The following is a 21626-nucleotide window of genomic DNA, read 5'->3' as shown; positions in this document are numbered from 1 at the left end:
AGTGGCCTTCGAAGCATTGCTTGATAAATATGACCCTTGGTTGTTTTAAGACTAATAAGACAAATATTTGCAATCAGACACTGGGAAACAGTGGTAAACACTGACTATTCATATAGTTGAGAGGAGATATTCAATATTTCTCACTTACTGTAATTGTAGAGTTAGAATAATTGTATTCTTACAAGTTAATTCTAAATTCCACCCTTGTGCGGTACCACTCATAGCCTACCACCACTCAAAGTAACTCATCATGTCTTATCCCTTGTGAATAATGCTTGGGATGGAAAATGGAATGAAGACTTGTGTATTGGACACTGACCTGAGTCAGTATATATGTAAACATACTGCTAATCCTCTCTGTTTGCTTTAGCTATCCAAATTCAGATAGAACTGAACACAACAGGACATAGGGTATGCAATGTTCGACAGCCATAGAGCCCTTTTTTAATGTAGTAAGCACAATCCAAAACCGACAAAAAGGACATAGCGAAAGGGAAAATAATCTGGGCTTGGATTCGATCTCTGATTGGACTGTTAATGGCGTTCCGCTGTCCAAACATCATGTGGCATGGAACTGCACTGTTTGGGTTGTGACTGACTGACCTCTTTTCATATATAAAAATAGACAGACTACTCTGGTTTTAAAATGGGACATAGTAACAATGCATTAAATGTAGGTGTTGACTAAAGCATTTACCATTTTCTTCTTTCTCCCCTTGCCCTCAATGAATAGTGCTTCATATAATATATATTTTTTGGACTATTTCAGAAAACATATTCAAATACTTTTAAACATATTTTTTTCTTCATTTATCTTTAAAAAGAATATGTTTGATACAGGGTTAATATAGCACTGTCTTTAGTTGTCCATGAATTGTTCTGTACAGATTATGGCACATAGTGGCGTAATTGGCACATTGTTCAGTAATACAGCTCAGCTTTTTCCACTGAGAGCAGATCCTCCAAGTCTCCTAGCTCTCCAAGAAACCTAGTCCCCTTCAAGGTGACGCTGACGTAGATGGTCTTCTCTGGCACATCCAGTAATATAGTTTATATTAACTCTAACTAGATATCTAAATGAACACAGGTCTCTGGAAAATAGTATAGAGTGGCAGCGGTATGGCTGCTCGGTTTGTCATCATTTATAGAAAAATAAATATCTTCATCTGTGTCGTTTGAGTCGCTTCTTTCTCTTGGTTGGAAAAGTTTACCAAAGGATCCTGTGGAGAAAAATCTTGACATTAGCAAATAAAATTGTCAGAAGAGCTGTAGAAAACCAATAGCAGCAGTTAAAGCAAAATAAGCATGTGTCAAACTCAACATTGAACACAGTAAATAACCTACAGTATGTTGCGTAACTGCCAGTTGTAAGTACCATGTCACAATGTGCATCTACATTGCAATAACATTGTTTATGCCCATCTAACTACAATGGCTCTCCATGGTCTTTAAGACTGCAGTGCTGGAAGGAAGAACTGGGGCATTTTAGTTCTTTCTCTGACTGAGACCAATGTCTGTACAGACGATGGTCTTGGCCCTCTTCCTCCTGCTACTGTTCCTGCAGGCGTTCTATTCCTTTTCAAAGCTGGGTCAATAACAGACGTGTGGCCCCCTGGGCTTTTAGCCACACACTAGCCCAGCGCATGTGTTTAACTTTCACGCTTGAAATTTCAAATGGAGGCAGTCCAGCTTATCGGTGATGCATAAAAAATACAGGAAAGTCAAGGGAAAGTTCCCCTTTCCCATAACAAAACATTGAAACAATATTACACTGGCCGCCTGAATGAGGGCCGCAACCCCATAAATGCGTAATATTTTTCATAAAGGCTAGGTTGTTGAAGGGCATGAATCAAACATAATTGGATTATAATTGCTAATGAATGACCTTCGGTGATCTTGCCATTAAATACAATTTTCCAGTGCAGTTTATGAAAAATCCTTGCCGAAATAACAACCATATGCCATTTCCCTTCTATTCCCAAACTGGGACACTAACACCACAGTGATCAAGGTTGGGAAGGCTCAGAAAAGGATTTGCAGAGGGAAAAGTGACATAGTACTCACCAGAGCATAAATTCAGGAAGTTTGTTCCATCCACGTGATGTAAAAAAGGCTTCAGATAGTCAGCAAGAGATCTCGAACCACTTCTCTGACACAAAGGCCACAGGAATCAGCTGCCTTTCAGTGGGAGAAGGTCTGTAGGACAAAGGATTGAGACACAAAGATAATGAGAATTTGAGTCCAGGAGTCACTATATAGAGGTACTTTGCAAGGAAAACAATACCACTTACAAAAAGAGGATTTACACCATTTAGGGCAAGGACTTTTTTCCGAAATATGTGATTATACCAGGAGAAACTTCTGTCCCGACTCATAATCAGTGTTGGGGGTAACGCGTTACACTAATACTATTACTTTTTGCGGTAACGAGTAATATAACGGAGTACTGTACCAATTTGAGAAACAATATTACAGTTATTGATCAAAGATACAGTAGGTATCCTATTCCTATTATAGTTATTATTTGTGATGATTATTCTGTCGTCCTCTCACCAAGTTCCTGTTTACACACGCATGCCCTACTACAGTACTGACCGTTTTAGTTGAAAAATGGCAGAAGCATTTAAAACATTGTTTCTCAGCATGGAAGTACTCCCATTACTTTGATTTGGTAGGATGACAAAATGACAAGAATATAACTGTAAAATGTAAACTGTGCCCAGCAGAGAAACACTTATCCACTGCTAGAAACACAACCTCCAATCTCTTGAAGCACCTTCAAAAGCAACACGCCAAGACAAAACTCGTAGCGAAAGAACCCCAAGGCCTGACCACTCCTGCTGAAGATGACTGTAGGCCTACCTCATCCGAACAATCAAGGCTTGTTTTGAGGAGGACAGGCTGTGAGAGCTAAACAAGCTTGTAGCTGGGTATGTAGCAGAGGAAACGCTGCCCTTATCCACGGTAGAATACCCCTCTTTTTTGTGTTGCTCATTATTAGGCTACTTGTGTTGGTGTATAGGCCCACGTAACATTTACATTGTGTGAGGATGCGCAACGTTTTGGGGGGTAACTTTTTACTTTTCCCAGGGAGTAATAAGTAAAGTCATTTGTTATTGTTGAAAGAAGTAACGAGGTACAGGTAATATATTCGCTTTTTTGAGTAATGACCCCAACACTGCTCATAATAACCAACCCAAAAGTGAGAGGGAAGCACTTACACAAACAGTGATCAAACTGACCCAGAAACCTAGCGCTGAGAGCGATTTCAAGCTGGCGTACCTATTTCCGTTGTAGGTGGTCTTGTATATAGGGGTCTGCTGGATCATCTCGTCCGTGTAGACGGGCACAGCGGTGCGCACACACTCGTGCGAGCACTGCAGGCTGTCGTTGTAGGCGGTGAAGATGTCCACTTTATTGGGCACGCGGGCAGGGGTGAAGTCGGTCAGGTTCTGACAGCTCTCCTCCTGCTGGTGGATCTTCCGCTGATGGCTACTGTGACGGCCATTCCCCGACTGTACACAGCTACAAAAACACGTACCAAAGACAAGAAACAAACATAAAATCATACCTTGTACCACTGTGGATGAGTGGCTCTGGTAAAAGATTAATTGAAACTTTCAAAAGCGATGTGTTGTTTGTGTGTCAGGAAGTAATTGCAAAATAAAAGAATCTTTCCTACCAGTTTTTAAGGACAAGTGTAGTTATCAAGGCTGCGATGACCATAATGAGAGACACAGTGATTGTAATAATCTGGTGAACTGCCAGACCTGCAAAGAAAGAAGGACACAAAACACAAAGAAGCGCTTAGTTACGAATGGAATGGTTTTAAAGGCCGGTAGTAATAACCATATGCGTTCCACATAACACCAAGGGCAATCTACTCAAGGTCAGAGGAAGATATCTGTGAAGGTATTGATCATATTCTCTTCATTATTTAACAGATCTATAAAGTATTCAATCAAAGCCAACCACCTACATATTAGATTAGTTATCTTTTTTTTGTACAACATTTTTACAACTTCTCCTGAACTGGTGGGAACCTTAAAACTCACTTTGAGTTTCTTAACTCTTCCCTGATTCCATATAAGTGAATTCAAAGCACCAATATTTTTCACTTGTCAAAACTTAATCTCAAAGTCTTTACTTCAAAATAACCGATAGTTCAGTTCAAATACAAATGTACATGATTTCCATGCCTAAGCTGTTTTTGAATGACCCAGACAGTTTTTAAGTTCATATTTTGTATTAGCTATGTTCCAACTCAAAATTGGGGTTATCAACTTTAAAGGAGCATTACTTTCCCGTTACTTTCTCCAATTACAGAAGTTTTTGTAAAAAATAATAAGCCTGGGATCCTGTAACATATTTAGAATTTTGAAAAAACATCCGCCACAGTATCAATTCATGTGTACCAAGGCGCTAATAAGAACAAACAAAAACATTTGCACATTTCTACAGGGCATATAACATGGTTCACAGTGGTGCCCCCTCTCTGCTTATTGTGACACAAACCTCCAACCATGAGTCTCCATCCACCAATCGCAGCCTTGCTTTTGCACAACGCCGAAAAACAGATGCGGACTTCCAGATGTTTCGCTGGTTCGAATCATTTCGTATGACTGAACTACAAAACACTGTATTGTTTTACTTAAACCCTGGAGAACCCTGCAAGGTGCTGATCCCTCAGTTTTGGAGGAATAAGGTCATCTACAGACACAGATGCAGTGCATGTCAGCATCACAGATTTCTCTCTATGGCCGACATACAGTATGATGAGGTGGTGTGGGGTTGGGAAGGGGGGGGGGGACAATTCACCAGCAATGAGTGGGCCACATGCAGCAGAACGCCAAGTTCTTCATGATGAAAACGTCCTTGCGGGCCCATACATCCAAACCCTCATCAGCCAGGTGATTGTCTGCTGTTCCAGTCCAGTTAGTCTTCGGGATAGCTCAAAAGGAGCGGCCACTCAGTCATTGTAAAACGCTAGCTCCCTCATTGTGCATATACATTCCCTTGGATAACAAACTTCTGTGGGCAGGGCACAAATCAGCCAGGTCAACCTTGGATTAATGATTTCTCTGGCTGTCTCAGGAATGCCTCCCTTCCTTAGCTGCAATCAGTCCCTCTGCAGCAAACACATTAACTTATCTGGCAGTCATTTGCATCTTTCTCTCTTGCGCACTCCCCTGCCTCCCTTCCTGGCTGACATCAAGGCTTAAGTTGAAAGTGTGGAGTAATAAATGAACACCTGTCCAAGTTCATGGATAATAGATCATGGATCGATAGTCCACGTCTCCATGGAGAATTGTTTCGTTTTACATTCATGTCGGCATGAAAGGTTTCTCTGGCAGAGGTTTCCAGCTTATACCAAATTCATATCAGGCTGAAGCCCTGGCCATACAAATACAGTCTTAAGCCTCCTTATAACCTACTTTTAGGGCAGTACATTAACAAGACAAGATAATGTCAGATAATGATTCCACTGACACAACCGGGAGACGGTCCAGATGATTCTCTATCCCTGTCCAGAACTGCCAGTTTAAGGGAGAAATGTTGGTCCTGCTAGCTCAAACTCATTGTGCTCTAGCAGTGAGGCTGAAAAATCACCTTTAGCAGTCACCTTGCTTTAGAGGTGCTGGGTTAGGTTTTGTTTGATAGAATCAGTGCCAGACAAAGAGAGGGGGAGTGAGAAGGGGAAAGAGAGAGAATAAGAGAGGGATAGAAAGAGCTACTGACCCCTGTGTCAGCAGAGTTTGGGCCACACCAAGGCTCCTGGAAATAAATAAATTAGGTTTTCACCTTCATGGTCTTGACAGTTTGATGAACATGCCATTAACAAGCATGGCGTTTTAAGAAAATCTCACTATCTGTTTTTATTAAAGACTACCTAGCCCAGCCCAGTAGGGGAACAATAGAATATAATATCAGCAACAGATGTAAATAGTTTATCAAACACATTGACCTTAACATACATATATACTGTACATTACCTATGTGTATGCACATCCAGTTAATTAAAAAGTAGTGGATAAAAGCCTGTGGCAAAACTCCACAGCCAGTTGATAAAAATCTAGCAGCACTATAGCTCTTAATTGGCAACAACAACAAAAAAACATACTGCCAACCTCGATAACGAGACGGAACACTGACATCAAGCGGAAAACGCTCACCTGTTAAGTCAATGGTACCAGAAGCAAACAGTGCATTTAGTAATGAAGTCATCCACTTTTGAAACAGAAACGGTGTCCTCCCCTATAAATGGACATTGGCTTAGCTTCCCATCACAGGGGACCCTTGACCCTTGCTCAATTTCATAGCCTGGCTATTTCAATTGCTTGTGGGCATCGATTTTAAATTGTTATCAGACCATTTGTGCGGGAACTGCCTTTGAGCAGGTTTGTCCTCCCAAAATTGCCTCAATAACAAAAGCATAACCAGCCATTGCCGAGCAAAGGAAAAATATGTGGAACTCAGTTTCTAAGCAAGGAGTTATTTGACGCTATAAGGCAATCATTCTAAATGGCCATTGAGCATTAAGGCCTAATGCCGCCGTACAGCCCACGTCCGCTAGCAGCATTAAAGCTCATGAAAAATGTGGGAATAGCCCTCATTTGTGAATGGAGACGTTGTCGAGAGCAAGCCAGCCCTCCCTTCCTCCCACCCATTGCAAATGTACAGAATCTGTCCCTCATTTATAATGCATTAAACTTCCTGGAGAGTGTGAGGGTTGACATGCAGTGAGACTTAACCCCCCTATCCCCTCCGCTCTTCCCAGTGGCCCCTCTCCAATCCATCCTCCCAAACGTGGTACCTGAGTGGAGATGGGGCAGGGGAAACCTTCTGTCGAAAAGCCTGCTGATGGCTCACAATTGCCAATTAACGCTGATGTCAAAGTGTCAATCTGACCTGATTTCCACTGAGTCACCGAGCAATCTAAAACACTTACAGAAGAAGAGAGGGTGCTTCTGAAGAGAGAGAGTAGAGAGAGACTTAGAGAGAGACAGAAAGAGAGAGTGCGAGATCAGAGCCAATTATTCCACACACCTTTTCATCCAATGTCAAAGGCATCACTGCATAATTTTATCACTCTAGATAGCAAACTTTGAAAGTCGAGGAGATTTTGTCAGACTCTTGTTCAAGTTCCGCTGATGTTGTTACTTACCAGTAAATGCAGTTGTCATGCATGCCTGTACTTCATTTGGGGACAGCTGGCTATGAAATACTTATTCTAGTGTTAAAGAGCCACTGAACGCAACGATTGGCACGTGTGTCTTTCAGTTGCTCATTAGAAAAACAAGATTTAAGTCTTGGAGGTGTGTTTCCTGACCGATTCTGCGCTGTTTGTCCTATTTCACTTCCTCAAAATCCCCAGAATGAATCTAAGATAACTCAAGAAATCTGTGATTTGTTTTTATGGTTTTGCCAAGGATGTTTTAGTTGCGCAAATTTACATCTAATTAAGGTGTTGGTGCAGTATTTCTCAAGTAAAAGAATTTGCAACGTTTTGTCTTATCTAAACAAAGTCGGAGCTGCTGGGCAGGTCTGTCTCACTCTCTATGCCATTGGATAGAGAGCAATCACTGCAGCTGTTCACCCCATGTTAGTGGGAAAATTAACATCGTAAAATTAACACCTAAACTTAATTTACCTGTTGTGATGCACGGATGTTTCAAACTTTTAGATGAGGCTGACTTTATGACCAAAATTATCCTACTTACACTTTGTAGTCAATTTTGACACAACTATTTCTTCATCGAATCGATGCTTTGTATAGGCAGTCAATTTTTAAGTACCGAAAGGGGATTGCCACCAACAAGTGGGACTACATAACAGAGTGAAAGTTGTATGTGTGATGTATTCAACCGTAATCCCTCGCATATCCTCCCCACTCAATTATCTGACATGAAATTGATGTTTCTTCATGCTGTCTGAATTTGTGTAAAACAAACAAATGACGTGCACTGTGAACATTTGCTGTTAGAGATTGCATTCTAAAATATGTACACCAACACCTCATATTTCTAGTTGACATTGAGTAAAGGAACAATGTGCTATCTCCTGACCTGTTTGGATGAATAAGGTGTTGGAGTCTAGCTAATACAGAAACAACAACATGTTTTTAAAATGGTCGCTTGCCAGTAGTGCACCTTTTCCTCTCAGAGGAGATGTCAGCCATGAAAGAGCTGAGCATTGGAAACATGAAGTAAAATAGCATCTGTTCATTCTGGCTGCTCTTCATCTCCTCTTGGCCGAGTTTCTATAAGTCAGAAGGCTCGACTCTGCATGGCTGTCACCAGGCATCAGCATTTAAGTCCAGATTTAACGCTTGGGAAGAAAATTCATTTTTACCCAGCTTATCGAGAGTCAATATAGAGTAATGGCGAGATTATTAGATTGCCATGGTAACCAGTGGGTAAGGTTTCTCTCTCTGTGCCTGAAGAGCCTCTCACTCTATTGTAGCCTACACCTCTACAAGGCTCTTAGAGGTCACAATGTAGCATTGGTGGCGTGGCGTTTGCCAAATTTGCACACCTCTTTAAATATAGATACCTAACTGAAGCACTCGAGTACTGTACTTAACGTACATTTTATATGTGCTTCGGGTGGATTCTGGCCTTACTTATTTAACTGACTGTTCGTTTAACCTCACCTCTTCAGAGTGTGATAACAAGACCTGAATTAGCAGCTGCAGCAGGTTCTATACATTTTCGATGAATTCATCACATTTTTGGTGGGATTTCATTTTTTACTTATTGACTCCACTGCCTCGTTTAACCTCTCGACTTCAGAACGCGATAACAAGACTTGAGCGATCAGCCAGCAGGATGGATGGCAGTTTTAATCATCTCATATCCATAATGAAGCTGACAGCTCCATCTGCGCGGCTTTGAGAGAGCTGAGCGGAGCTAGCAAAACATCACCGGGAACAATCAGCCAGCATCAGGAGGCTTAAATCTACTTCACACAGTGGGCCACAGGATCACTAAAGAATAATGATCAGAAAAAGGCACATACACAAATATTGTCAGAGCCTGTTACTGGGCACCTAGGTGCTTCATTGCTATTACATTTAATCTATTCAAATGATATTGGTTACGTACACTTACAGTTGAAGTCGGAAGTTTACATACACTTATGTTGGAGTCATTAAAACTCATTTTTCAATCACTCCACCAATTCCTTGTTAACAAACTATAGTTTTGGCAAGTCGGTTAGGACATCTACTTTGTGCATGACACAAGTAACTTTTCCAACAATTGTTTACAGACAGATTATTTCACTTATAAATCCCTGTATCACAACTCCAGTGGGTCAGAAGTTTACATACACTAAGTTGACTGTGCCTTTAAACAGCTTGGAAAATTCCAGAACATGATGTCATGGCTTTAGAAGCTTCTGATAGGCTAATTGACATAATTTGAGTCAATTGGAGGTGTACCTGTGGATGTATTTCAAGGCCTACCTTCAAACTCAGTGCCTCTTTGCTTGACATCATGGGAAAATCAAAAGAAATCAGCCAAGACCTCAGAAAAAAAATTGTAGACCTCCACATGTCTGGTTCATCCTTGGGAGCAAATTCCAAATGTCTGAAGGTACCACATTCATCTGTACAAACAATAGTACGCAAGTATAAACACCATGGGACCACACAGCCGTCATACCGCTCAGGTAGGAGATGCGTTCTGTCTCCTAGAGATGAACGTACTTTGGTGCGAAATGTGCAAATCAATCCCAGAACAACAGCAAAGGACCTGGTGAAGATGCTGGAGAAAACACGTACAAAAGTATCTATATCCACAGTAAAATTAGTCCTATATCGACATAACCTGAATGGCCGCTCAGCAAGCAAGAAGCCACTGCTCCGAAACCGCCGTAAAAAAGCCAGACTACGGTTTGCAACTGCACATGGGGACAAAGATCGTACTTTTTGGAGTAATGTCCTCTGGTCTGATGAAACAAAAATAGAACTGTTTGGCCATAATGACCATCGTTATGTTTGGAGGAAAAAGGGGGAAGCTTGCAAGCCGAAGAACACCATCCCAACCGTGAAGCATGGGGGTGGCAGCATCATGTTGTGGGGGTGCTTTGCTGCAGGAGGGACTGGTGCATTTCACAAAATAGATGGCATCATGAGGCGGGAAATTATGTGGATATATTGAGTCAATATCTCAAGACATCAGTCAGGAAGTTAAAGCTTGGTCGCAAATGGGTCTTCCAAATGGACAATGACCCCAAGCATACTTCCAAAGTTGTGGCAAAATGCTTAAGAACAACAAAGTCAAGGTATTGGAGTGGCCATCACAAAGCCCTGACCTCAATCCTATGGAAAATTTGTGGGCAGAACAGAAAAAGCGTGTGTGAGCAAGGAGTCCTACAAACCTGACTCAGTTACTCCAGCTCTGACAGGAGGAATGGGTCAAAATTCACCCAACTTATTGTGGGAAGCTTGTGGAAGGCTACCCGAATTGTTTGACACAAGTTTAACAATTTAAAGGCAATGCTACCAAATACTAATTGAGTGTATGTACATTTCTGACCCACTGGGAATGCGATGAAAGAAATAAAAGCTGAAATAAATCATTCTCTCTAATATTATTCTGACATTTCACATTCTTAAAATAAAAGTGGTGATCCTAACTGATCTAAGACAGGGAATGTTAACTAGGATTAAATGTCAGGAATTGTGAAAAACTGAGTTTAAATGTATTTGGCTAAGGTGTATGTAAACTTCCGACTTCAACTGTACATATGAAATGAGTAAAGCAGTATGTAACTATTATTAAAGTGACTAGTGTTCCATTAATGAGGTGACCAGTGACATTGAAGAGGCGCTGTTGTGCCTTCACCACACTTTCTGTGTGGTTGGACCATTTCAGATTGTCAGTGATGTGTATGCTGAGGAACTTGAAGCTTTCACCTTCTCCACTGTGGTCCCTAAAACTGTTGTTACACTAAGGTTTTTATTATTTTCTTTTGCTCTTACTGTAGTACTGTAGCCCACTCCCGACTAGTCACGTTATACAGTGCCTGAGTGGTGCAGCGGTCTAAGACACTGCATAGCAGTGCAAGCTGTGTTGCTATAGATGCTGGTTCAATACCCGTACCGGCCTCAACTGGGAGACCCATGAGATGACTGTAGATTTTTGGTTTCTCTCCCTCTAAAAACAGAATCATTCTAAATAACAAACTGGCTTTATTTACAAATTAGTAGCAATGTCTCACCACATGTTAAGGATTGGCCTTTTTCTTGCTCATTTTACATTATTTGAAAACAAAATAATCTCCAATACTGTTATTTCTTAAACAAAGCGATTATTATTATTATTATTATTATTATTATTATTATTTAGAATTATAAACTCATCAAAAAAAAGAAACGTCCCTTTTTCAGGACCCTGTCTTTCAAGATAATTCGTAAAAATCAAAATAACTTCACAGATCTTCATTTTAAAGGGTTTAAACATGGTTTCCCATGCTTGTTCAATGAACCAGAAACAATTAATGAACATGCACCTGTAGAAAGGTTGGTAAGACACTAACAGCTTACAGACGGTAGGCAATTAAGGTCACAGTTATGAAAACTTAGGACACTAAACAGGCCTTTCTACTGACTCTGATAAACACCAAAAGAAAGATGCCCAGGGTCCCTGCTCATCTGCGTGAACGTGCCTTAGGCATGCTGCAAGGAGGCATGAGGACTGCAGATGTGGCCAGGGCAATAAATTGCAATGTGCGTACTGTGAGACACCTAAGACAGCGCTACAGGGAGAGAGGACAGACAGCTGATCGTCTTCGCAGTGGCAGACCACGTGTAACACCTGCACAGGATCGGTACAGCCGAACATCACACCAGGGCTTGTAGGCCTGTTGTAAGGCAGGTCCTCACCACACATCACCGGCAACAACGTTGCCTATGGGCACAAACCCACTGTCGCTAGACCAGACAGGACTGGCAAAAAGTGCTCTTCACTGACGAGTCGCGATTTTGTCTCACCAGGGGTGATAGTTGGATTCGCGTTTATCGTCGAAGGAATGAGCATTACACCAAGGCCTGTACTCTGGAGCGGGATTGATTAGGAATTGGAGGATCCGTCATGGTCTGGGGCGGTGTGTCACAGCATCATCGGACTGAGCTTGTTGTCATTGCAGGCAATCTCAACGCTGTGCGTTACAGGGAAGACATCCTCCTCCCTCACGTGGTACCCTTCCTGCAGGCTCATCCTGACATGACTCTCCAGCTTGACAATGCCACCAGCCATAATGCTCGTTCTGTGCGGGATTTCCTGTCAGTGCTCTGCCATGGCCAGCGGAGAGCCCGGATCTCAATCCCATTGAGCACGTCTGGGACCTGTTGGATCGGAGGGTGAGTGCTAGGGCCATTCCCCCCAGAAATGTCTGGGAACTTGCAGATGCCTTGGTGGAAGAGTGGGGTAACATCTCACAGCTAGAACTGGCAAATCTGGTACAGTCCATGAGGAGGAGATGCACTGCAGTACTTAATGCAGCTGGTAGCCACACCAGATACTGACTTTTACTTTTAATATTGACCCCCCCCCCCCCCTTTGTTCAGGGACACTGTCACGTCCTGACCAGTAAAGGGGTAATTTTGTTATTGTAGTTGGTCAGGACGTGGCAGGGGTGTGTTTGTTTTGTGTTGTTGGGACTTTTTGGGTTAGTTCTATGTTATGTATTTCTATGTTTGATTTTCTAGTATTTCTATTTCTATGTGATATTGTTTGGGATTGGTCTCTAATTGGAGGCAGCTGTGTCTCGTTGCCTCTGATTAGAGGCCATATTTAAGTAGGGGGTTTTGTCTTGTGTTTTGTGGGTGGTTGTTCCATGTATAGTCAGAGTACCTTACAGGACTGGTTTCCGTTGTTCTTTTGTTCAGTGTTCATTTCTTTAATATATCAAGAAGATGTTTCACATACCCGCTGCAGTTTGGTCCGATCATTACGACGCTTATGACAGAACCACCCACCATAAGAGGACCAAGCAGCGGAGGAAGGAGCAGCAGGAGGACTATAAGGAGTCATGGACCTGGGAGGAGATCCTGGATGGGGCAGGACCATGGCAGCAGGCTGGGGAGTACCGGCGCCCTAAGGAGGAGCTGGAGGCAGCTAAGGCGGAGTGGCCCCATTACGAGGCGTTATACGCAGGGATTGGCAAGTGCGAGAGGCAGCCTCCCAAAACATTTTGGGGGGGGCACATGGGGAGTTGGAGTAAGTCAGGCAATAGGCCTGAACCAACTCCTCGTGCTTATTATGGGGAGCGACGGACCAAGAAAGCACCGAGCTATGCGGAAATGGGCACTGTATTGCCCAGACGCATTCAAAGGCCGGTGCAATCAGTGAAAGCTTCTCAGTACGGCCAGGCTATGGTGAGCACTCAGCCAGGAAGGGTTGTGCAGGCCGTATGCTCCAGACCTCCAGTGCATCTCCAGGGTCCAGTTTACCCTGTTCCTGCTCCTTGCAGTAGCCCTGTGGTGTGTGTCTCCAGTCTGGCGCCTCCAAAGCCAGCCCCACGCACCAGGCCTCCAGTGCGCCTGCCCAGTCCAGTACGTCCTGTTCCTGCTCCTAGCACTAGCCCTGTGGTGCGCGTCCCTAGTCTGGCGCCTCCAAAGCCAGCCCCACGCACCAGGCCTTTAGTGCGCCTGCCCAGTCCAGTACGTCCTGCTCCTCGCACTAGCCCTGTGCTGCGCGTCCCTAGTCTGGCGCCTCCAAAGCCAGCCCCACGCACCAGGTCTTTAGTGCGCCTGCCCAGTCCAGTACATCCTGTTCCTGCTCCTCGCACTAGCCCTGTGGTGCGCGTCCCTAGTCTGGCGCCTCCAAAGCCAGCCCCACGCACCAGGCCTTTAGTGCGCCTGCCCAGTCCAGTACGTCCTGTTCCTGCTCCTCGCACTAGCCCTGTGGTGCGTGTCACTAGTCTGGCGCCTCAAAAGCCAGTCCCACGCATCAGGCCTTCAGTGCGCAGTCCCCGTCGAGAGCTTCCGGCGACAGTGCCCCGTCCAGTGCTTCCGGCGACGTCCCACAGTCCGGAACCGACAGAGACGGCCCACAGTCCGGAACCGACAGAGACGGCCGCCAGTCCGGAACCGACAGAGACGGCCGCCAGTCCGGCGCAGCCAGAGTCGCCCGCCAGTCCGGCGCAGCCAGAGTCGCCCGCCAGTCCGGCGCAGCCAGAGTCGCCCGCCAGTCCGGCGCAGCCAGAGTCGCCCGCCAGTCCGGCGCAGCCAGAGTCGCCCGCCAGTCCGGCGCAGCCAGAGTCACCCCTCAGCCCAGAGCCTTCAGCGGTTGGCTACAGCCCTGAGCCTTCAGCAGGGGTGGACAGGTTAGAGTGGGGACTAAGGCTGGAACCAGAGCCACCTGATGGTGGCCACACTCCCTTCCCTCCCTTTAGTTTTTTATTTTTTTGTGGGTTGTTGTTGGTGTCTTATGGTTAAGGTGCATTCGGTGTCTGCACCTTTGGGGGGGGGGGGGGGGTACTGTCACGTCCTGACCAGTAAAGGGGTCATTTTGTTATTGTAGTTGGTAAGGACGTGGCAGGGGTGTGTTTGTTTTGTGTTGTTGTTGTTTTTTGGTTAGTTCTATGTTATGTATTTCTATGTTTGATTTTCTAGTATTTCTATGTGGTATTGTTTGGGATTGGTCTCAAATTGGAGGCAGCTGTATCTCGTTGCCTCTGATTAGAGGCCATATTTAAGTAGGGGTTTTTGTCTTGAGTTTTGTGGGTGGTTGTTCCATGTATAGTCAGAGTACCTTACAGGACTGTTTTCCGTCATTCTTTTGTTCAGTGTTCATTTCTTTAATAAATCAAGAAGATGTTTCACATACCCGCTGCAGTTTGGTCCGATCATTACGACGCTTATGACAGACACATTATTCCATTTCTGTTAGTCACATGTCTGTGGAACTTGTTCAGTTTTTGTCTCAGTTGTTGAATCTTGTTATGTTCATACAAATATTTACACATGTTAAGTTTGCTGAAAATAAACGCATTTGACAGTGAGAGGACGTTTTTTTCTGAGTTTATTTCTTAATTAGGTTGGCTGTATCACAACCGGCCGTGAATTTCAGTTTAATCCACCAGAAAACACAAAACAAATAATACAACAAAAAGTATTATTATGTATCACATCCAACCGTGATTGGGAGTCCCATAGGACGGCTCACAATTGGCCCAGTGTTTCTCTCTCTCTAAAAACAGAAATAAACGTTTTGGCCTTTACAAATATTATTTTGGCCTTTATTCAGATTACAATCTCTCACTTTCGTTTTTTTTAAACAAAATCACCTAAAAAATATTGTTATCCTTTTTGGCCAGGTATGGTTTACAATCAGAGGCAGCTGTCTATCGTTGTCTCTGATTGGAAGCCATACTTAGGCAGCCTGTTTTTCCTGTGTTGGTGTGGGTAGTTATTTTCCGTTTTGTTAGTTACCTGTCGTTTTGTTTTAAGTGTTTTCATTAAAGTAAAGTATGAGCACTCTACATGCTGCGCCTTGGTCCCCTTTATACGACCCGCGTTACAGTTAACCTCTCTGGGCTAGGCGGGACGAATTCGTCCCACCTACGCAACAGCCAGTTGAATCCCGTGGCGCGATTTTCAAATACCTTAGAAATGCTATTACTTCAATTTCTCAAACATATGACTATTTTACAGCATGTTAAAGACAAGACTCTCGTTAATCTAACCACACTGTCCGATTTCAAAAAGGCTTTACAACGAAAGCAAAACATTAGATTATGTCAGCAGAGTACCCAGCCAGAAATAATCAGACACCCATTTTTCAAGCTAGCATATAATGTCACAAAAACCCAGAAGACAGCTAAATGCAGCACTAACCTTTGATGATCTTCATCAGATGACACACCTAGGACATTATGTTATACAATACATGCATGTTTTGTTCAATCAAGTTCATATTTATATCAAAAACCAGCTTTTTACATTAGCATGTGACGTTCAGAACTAGCATACCCCCCGCAAACCTCCGGTGAATTTACTAAATTACTCACGATAAACGTTCACAAAAAACATAACAATTATTTTAAGAATTATAGATACAGAACTCCTTTGTGCAATCGAGGTGTCCGATTTTAAAATAGCTTTTCGGTGAAAGCACATTTTGCAATATTCTCAGTAGATAGCCCAGCCATCACGGCTAGCCATTTAGACACCCACCAAGTTTAGCCCTGACCAAAGTCAGATTTACTATTACAAAAGTTTGATTACCTTTGTTGTCTTCGTCAGAATGCACTCCCAGGACTGCTACTTCAATAACAAATGTTGGTTTGGTCCAAAATAATCCATCGTTATATCCAAATAGCGGCGTTTTGTTCGTGCGTTCCAGACACTATCCGAAATGGTAAATCAGGGTCACGAGCATGGCGCAATTCGTGACAAAAAAAATTCTAAATATTCCATTACCGTACTTCGAAGCATGTCAACCGCTGTTTAAAATCCATTTTTATGCCATTTTTCTCGTAAAAAAGCGATAATATTCCGACCGGGAATCTCCGTTTAGGTAAACAGAGGAAAGAAAACAAAGCATTCGGGCGACGCGGGCACGCGCCTGAGTCTCACAGTACTGTAACCAGCCACTACCCAAACGCGCTACTTTTTTTCAGCCAGAGCCTGCAAAGCCACGATTCAGCTTTTTGCCGCCTTCTGAGAGCCCATGTGAGCCGTAGGAAGTGTCACGTAACAGCAGAGATCCTTTGTAATGGATAGAGATGGCAAAGAAGGCCAAGAAATGGTCAGACAGGGTACTTCCTGTACAGAATCTTCTCAGGTTTTGACCTGCCATTTGAGTTCTGTTATACTCACAGACACCATTCAAACAGTTTTAGAAACTTTGGAGTGTTTTCTATCCAAAGCCAATAATTATATGCATATTCTAGTTACTGGGCAGGAGTAGTAACCAGATTAAATCGGGTACGTTTTTTTATCCAGCCGTGTCAATACTGCCCCCTAGCCCTAACAGGTTATATATTATCAAGTTGATGGCACAGTCATATAGCCCTGCACCTACATAAAGCTGAGTAACTCGCTCATTCATGGCTTGGATCAAAATAATTAAGTACCAACATTCTTTATGATAGTCTTTAATAAATAAATGTTTTGGTTAACTTGACCTGGACACCATGTACAGTATTATAATAGCCCTCCCGATCGGCGCAATGGTCTAAGACACTGCATCGCAGTGCAAGATTATTTGCTACAGATGCAGGTTTGATACCCGTGCTGGTCGCCATGGCCATGGCGAGACCCATATGTAATTATTGGCAGTCACGTCATTGAAAAAAAAAAGCTGATATACTGTTGGCCTACCATAGGCGACATGAGTCTCACTAGTGTTCAGTAATGTGCTGTTAAAAGTGGTGTAGGTCTTATTTATTTAAAGAGCATATTGAAGTAATAGGATGGAAGCAATTGCCTACTCGCTGTGGTCAACTATTTTATCACCTTTTCGCGCTGCTCTGAGACAAGCATGGGGACTGGTCTTGATAAATCAATGAGATTTTTATTTTCACTGAATCTCCGTTTGGGTATTGGTTAGACTACAATTATACAATTAGGGTGTGGAAATGTTATGCTCTTTGTATTGTAGCCTACTCCCGACTGTCACGTTGTACAGTGCCATATTTTCAGTTTCATCCTAACGGAAACCCTGAGGGTTTTTCATTTTTCTTGGAATAGATACAACATAATATTAATCATACTAATTAAGCAACATTTCTTAAAATCAGTTCCATATACTATGTTCTTACAAAAAAGGTTTTAAATTCTCTAGTACAGCCACTATTGAAGGCAATCAAATGCTTCTCAAAGATCCCCTCTGGTGGTCAAACTAGCTCTAACTAGCTTTAGTGGTTACAATAGCTGATACTTAAATAACGTGCCATGTAATTCTGCGGCACCATGCAAGCTGTGCTGCAGTAAGCTGCAACTTTTAAAGGACAAACCACTGTACTATGTGGTCTTAACCAAATCAAGGACACACTTTTTCTGATCCACAAGGAAAAATGGGCAGTTGTTATTTGTTTTAAACCTAAACTTAGAACTTACACTCTTCAACTATAGGCTACTTTTTTGAGCTCTCCTAGATTTGCCATTGAGGAACATAAGCATGCTGGTAGTTTTTTGTTTCGAACACAGCCCTGCGTCCCCACCAACACACAATTACTGTTGTTGTTTACGTAATCCAAAAACATTCCATTATAAATTGCAATATGGGTCAGGTGGGAATCATTTCAAAGCTTATTCTATTGCCTACATGGCTAGCTAAGCTATAAAATACGATCTTACAGTGTTAGGCTTTCAAAAGGCACTTCAGACAAACAGATTGTAACTTTGGTGCACATAGAATAGAGTCATGAGTGCGTGTTCCGCAAAGTCTGAGAAAATCCAGCTGAGTAGGTCTGGATGGGGCTGGGTTCATATGAAGTGAAACATCTGTACCACTGGGTCAACGCTAAAAGTTAAGATATAGTCTACTGTAGAAGTATGGCAGTTTCCCATTTCACTATGACATACAGTGCCTTCAGAAAGTATTCACACCAATTAACGTTTTCAACATTTTGTTGTGTAACAGCCTGAATGTAAAATTGATTAAATTGACATTTTGAGTTACTGGTCTACACACAATACCCCATAATGTCGAAGTGGAATTGTCTTTTGAGATGTATTTATTTTTGTTAAAAATGAAAAGCTAAAATGTCTTGAGTCAATAAGTATTCAACCCTTATGTTATGGCAAGCCTAGATAAGTTAAGGAGTAAAAATGTGCTTAACAAGTCACATACACTATTAAGTTGCATGGACTCCGTCTGAGTGCAATAATAGTGTTTAACATTATTTTTGAATGATTACCCCATCTCTGTACCCCACACATTCAATTATCTGTAAGGTCCCTCAGTCGAGCAGTGAATTTCAAACACAGATTCAACCACAAAGACCATGCAGGTTTTACAAAGCCTGCTAGGAAATAACAAAAGCATACATTGAATATCCCTTTGAGCATGGTGAAGTTATTTATTACACTTTGGATGGTGTATCAATACACCCAGTCACTACGAAGATACAGGCGTCCTTCCTAACTCAGTTGCCAGAGAGGAAGGAAACCACTGAGGGATTTAACCAGGATGCCAATGATGACTTTAAAACAGTTACAGAGTTTAATGGCTGTGATAGGAAAACACTGAGGGTTTACTAACCTAAATGACAGAGAGAAAAGAAGTAAGCCTGTACTGAATGAAAATATTCCAAAACATGCATCCTCTTTGCAATAAGGCACTAAATCAAAACTGCAAAAAATGTGGCAAACAAATTACATTTATGTCCTGAATACAAAGCATTATGTTTGGGGCAAATCCAACACAACACATCACTGAGTACCACTCTTCATATTTTTAAGCATGGTGGTGGCTGCATCATGTTATGGGTATGCTTCTCATCATCCGATGCTTGTCATCGGCAAGGATTAGGGAGATTTTTTAGGATATGTTAGCAGCTGATGTCCAAAGCAAATCAGGGGGAGAAAAATAGATTTATCTGACAAATCATAGATGTTATGGACAAATCATAGATGTTATGCTGGGAGGTAGATGTTCAGCCTCCCCTGTCGTCAGCTTTTCTCCACAGAACAAAGGAACAGGATGCCATTTATAACCCCCCCCACCCTAGCCTGGGGTTGACCAATCAGAAGTCCTTGCAGTACAACTGGGCCAATGGCCAAATAACAAGTATCCTGCTCCAGACTCAATATACAGACCAATGAAAATGTGGTACATGTAGCACATGTAGAGTCCAGGACTGACATTCCACAGATTCTAAACAGATGTTGAACTGAAGACCAAGTATTTACATTGACAATTCCCTATTGACCATTAGTATTCTCATCCTCTCATCCTCTGCGTTCTGTATTTATCTTCAAAATATTCTTATAGATAAAACAAAACAGAATAGAGCTAAGAACAGGCAAAATCCTAGAGGAAAATATGGTTCACTCTGCTTTCCAACAGACACTGGGAGACAAATTCATCTTTCAGCAGGACAATAATCTAAAACACAAAGCCAAATATATACTGGAGTTTCTTACCAAGATGACATTGAATGTTCTTGAGTGGCCGAGTAACAGTTTTGACTTCAATCAGCTTAAAAATTGATAGCAAGACTTGAAAATGGCTGTCTAGCAATGATCAACAACCAACTTGACAGAGCTAATGTGCAAATATTGTACAATCCAGGTGTCACGTAGAGTAGGCCAGAAGGCTAAACTGGAAAACCTAACCTCTATAAAAAATAAAAAGATGGCGGAGCCGCAAAAGTTCTTCTGTGCAACGGTGTTTATTTACATAGTGATTCCGGAACAAAACAACAGTACTGCCATCAAACGTATACCTTATGGGACAGCTTAAAAACAAAGCTGCCCCACCCACAGCTCAATCCAAAATGCCCCTCTATGAACTGAAAGAGAGGCTCCTTTTGTAGGGGTAGCCCCTCCCCTCAGAACAATTAACACTAATTAATTAAGCAATTACCTATTCAACATACAGTTTCCATTTATCTAAACATACCAAAATATATACATTGCAACACGTTTATGAAACAACATCACAATATAACATTTACAAAATTACATCACTACTGACAGTGTCTTCCAATATGCCCGTTTACATTAATGAGCCATTCCGGACAGGCACTACAAAGTAAGCCCAATTCCCTTAGCTCGGGTCCTTATCCAGCATACCTGGAAGCTACAGAGATGGAGAGAGAGAGGAACAGAACAAACAACCGTGCTCATCCATAACATCGATAAGTATACTAAATATTGCTTATATTAAATATGAACACCTGTCTTTATTTCTTTATACCCTAACTGGTTACTGAAGTAAGTGTGAAATGTATGTACTAAGATAGAGACGTTAACTTGTGTGTCGACCCACATTGTTAACTTATCTGATAACGGAGCAGGGAGGAGTGATGAATGTGTGCGTGCGTTAAAGTACCAAATGCTGCCCGCGGCCAGTGACGGACTTCTACGTCACACCAGGTGTGCAAAGCTCTTAGAGACTTACCCAGAAACACTCACAGCTGTAATTGCTGCCAAAGGTGATTCTAACATGTATTGACTCAGGGGTGTGAATACATATGTAAATTAGATGTGTATTTCATATTCAATAAATTAGCAAAAATTTCTAAAAACATGGGTTCACTTTATCATTATGGGGTATTGTGTGTAGATTGGTGAGAAAACAAATATATTTAATCCATTCTGAATTCAGTCTGTAACACAACAAAATGTGGAACAAGTCAAGGGGTATGAATACTTTCTGAAGGCACTGTATGTTCATATTATGTATAACTATATATAACTAATATATAACTCCATATTTGGAAGCGCTTAGGTCACCTGACTTTTGGCAGGGATTTTACCACTACAAATCGCTTTCTACCGTAATAACTTTTTTTCTATGTGTGAGAACTTCTTGTCAACGTGTGAGAACTTCTTGTCTTTTTCTTGTCGTCAACTCCCTGCCAAAGTCAGGTGTAATAACTTCCAAATATGGAGTTTCAGGTTTGCCATATCTGTCATGTTTGTGCATATCTCTCCTATGTGC

The 21626-nt window shown here is 42.3% G+C and overlaps 1 protein-coding gene across 1 annotated transcript in view; it reads right to left on the bottom strand.

Moving 5' to 3' along the window:
• Positions 1-414: 414 nt before the first annotated feature.
• The window catches only part of LOC106571996 (adherens junction-associated protein 1), a 78228-nt gene continuing 57016 nt past the window's right edge, over positions 415-21626 (bottom strand). Inside the window, exons 3-6 of the mRNA XM_014145672.2 lie at positions 3683-3770; positions 3283-3525; positions 2065-2196; positions 415-1220 (exon numbers count right to left, since the gene is read on the bottom strand). Coding sequence (XP_014001147.1) covers positions 2124-2196; positions 3283-3525; positions 3683-3770 — 404 coding nt within the window. The 3' untranslated portion in view covers positions 415-1220; positions 2065-2123. The remainder of the gene's footprint in view (positions 1221-2064; positions 2197-3282; positions 3526-3682; positions 3771-21626) is intronic.

The sequence above is a fragment of the Salmo salar genome, chromosome 15 (genome assembly GCF_965601325.2).
Source record: "Salmo salar chromosome 15, fSalSal1, whole genome shotgun sequence".
NCBI lineage: Eukaryota > Metazoa > Chordata > Actinopteri > Salmoniformes > Salmonidae > Salmo > Salmo salar.
The sequence above is the reverse complement of the archived record's forward strand: the minus strand, read 5'-3'. Positions and strand labels throughout refer to the sequence as shown.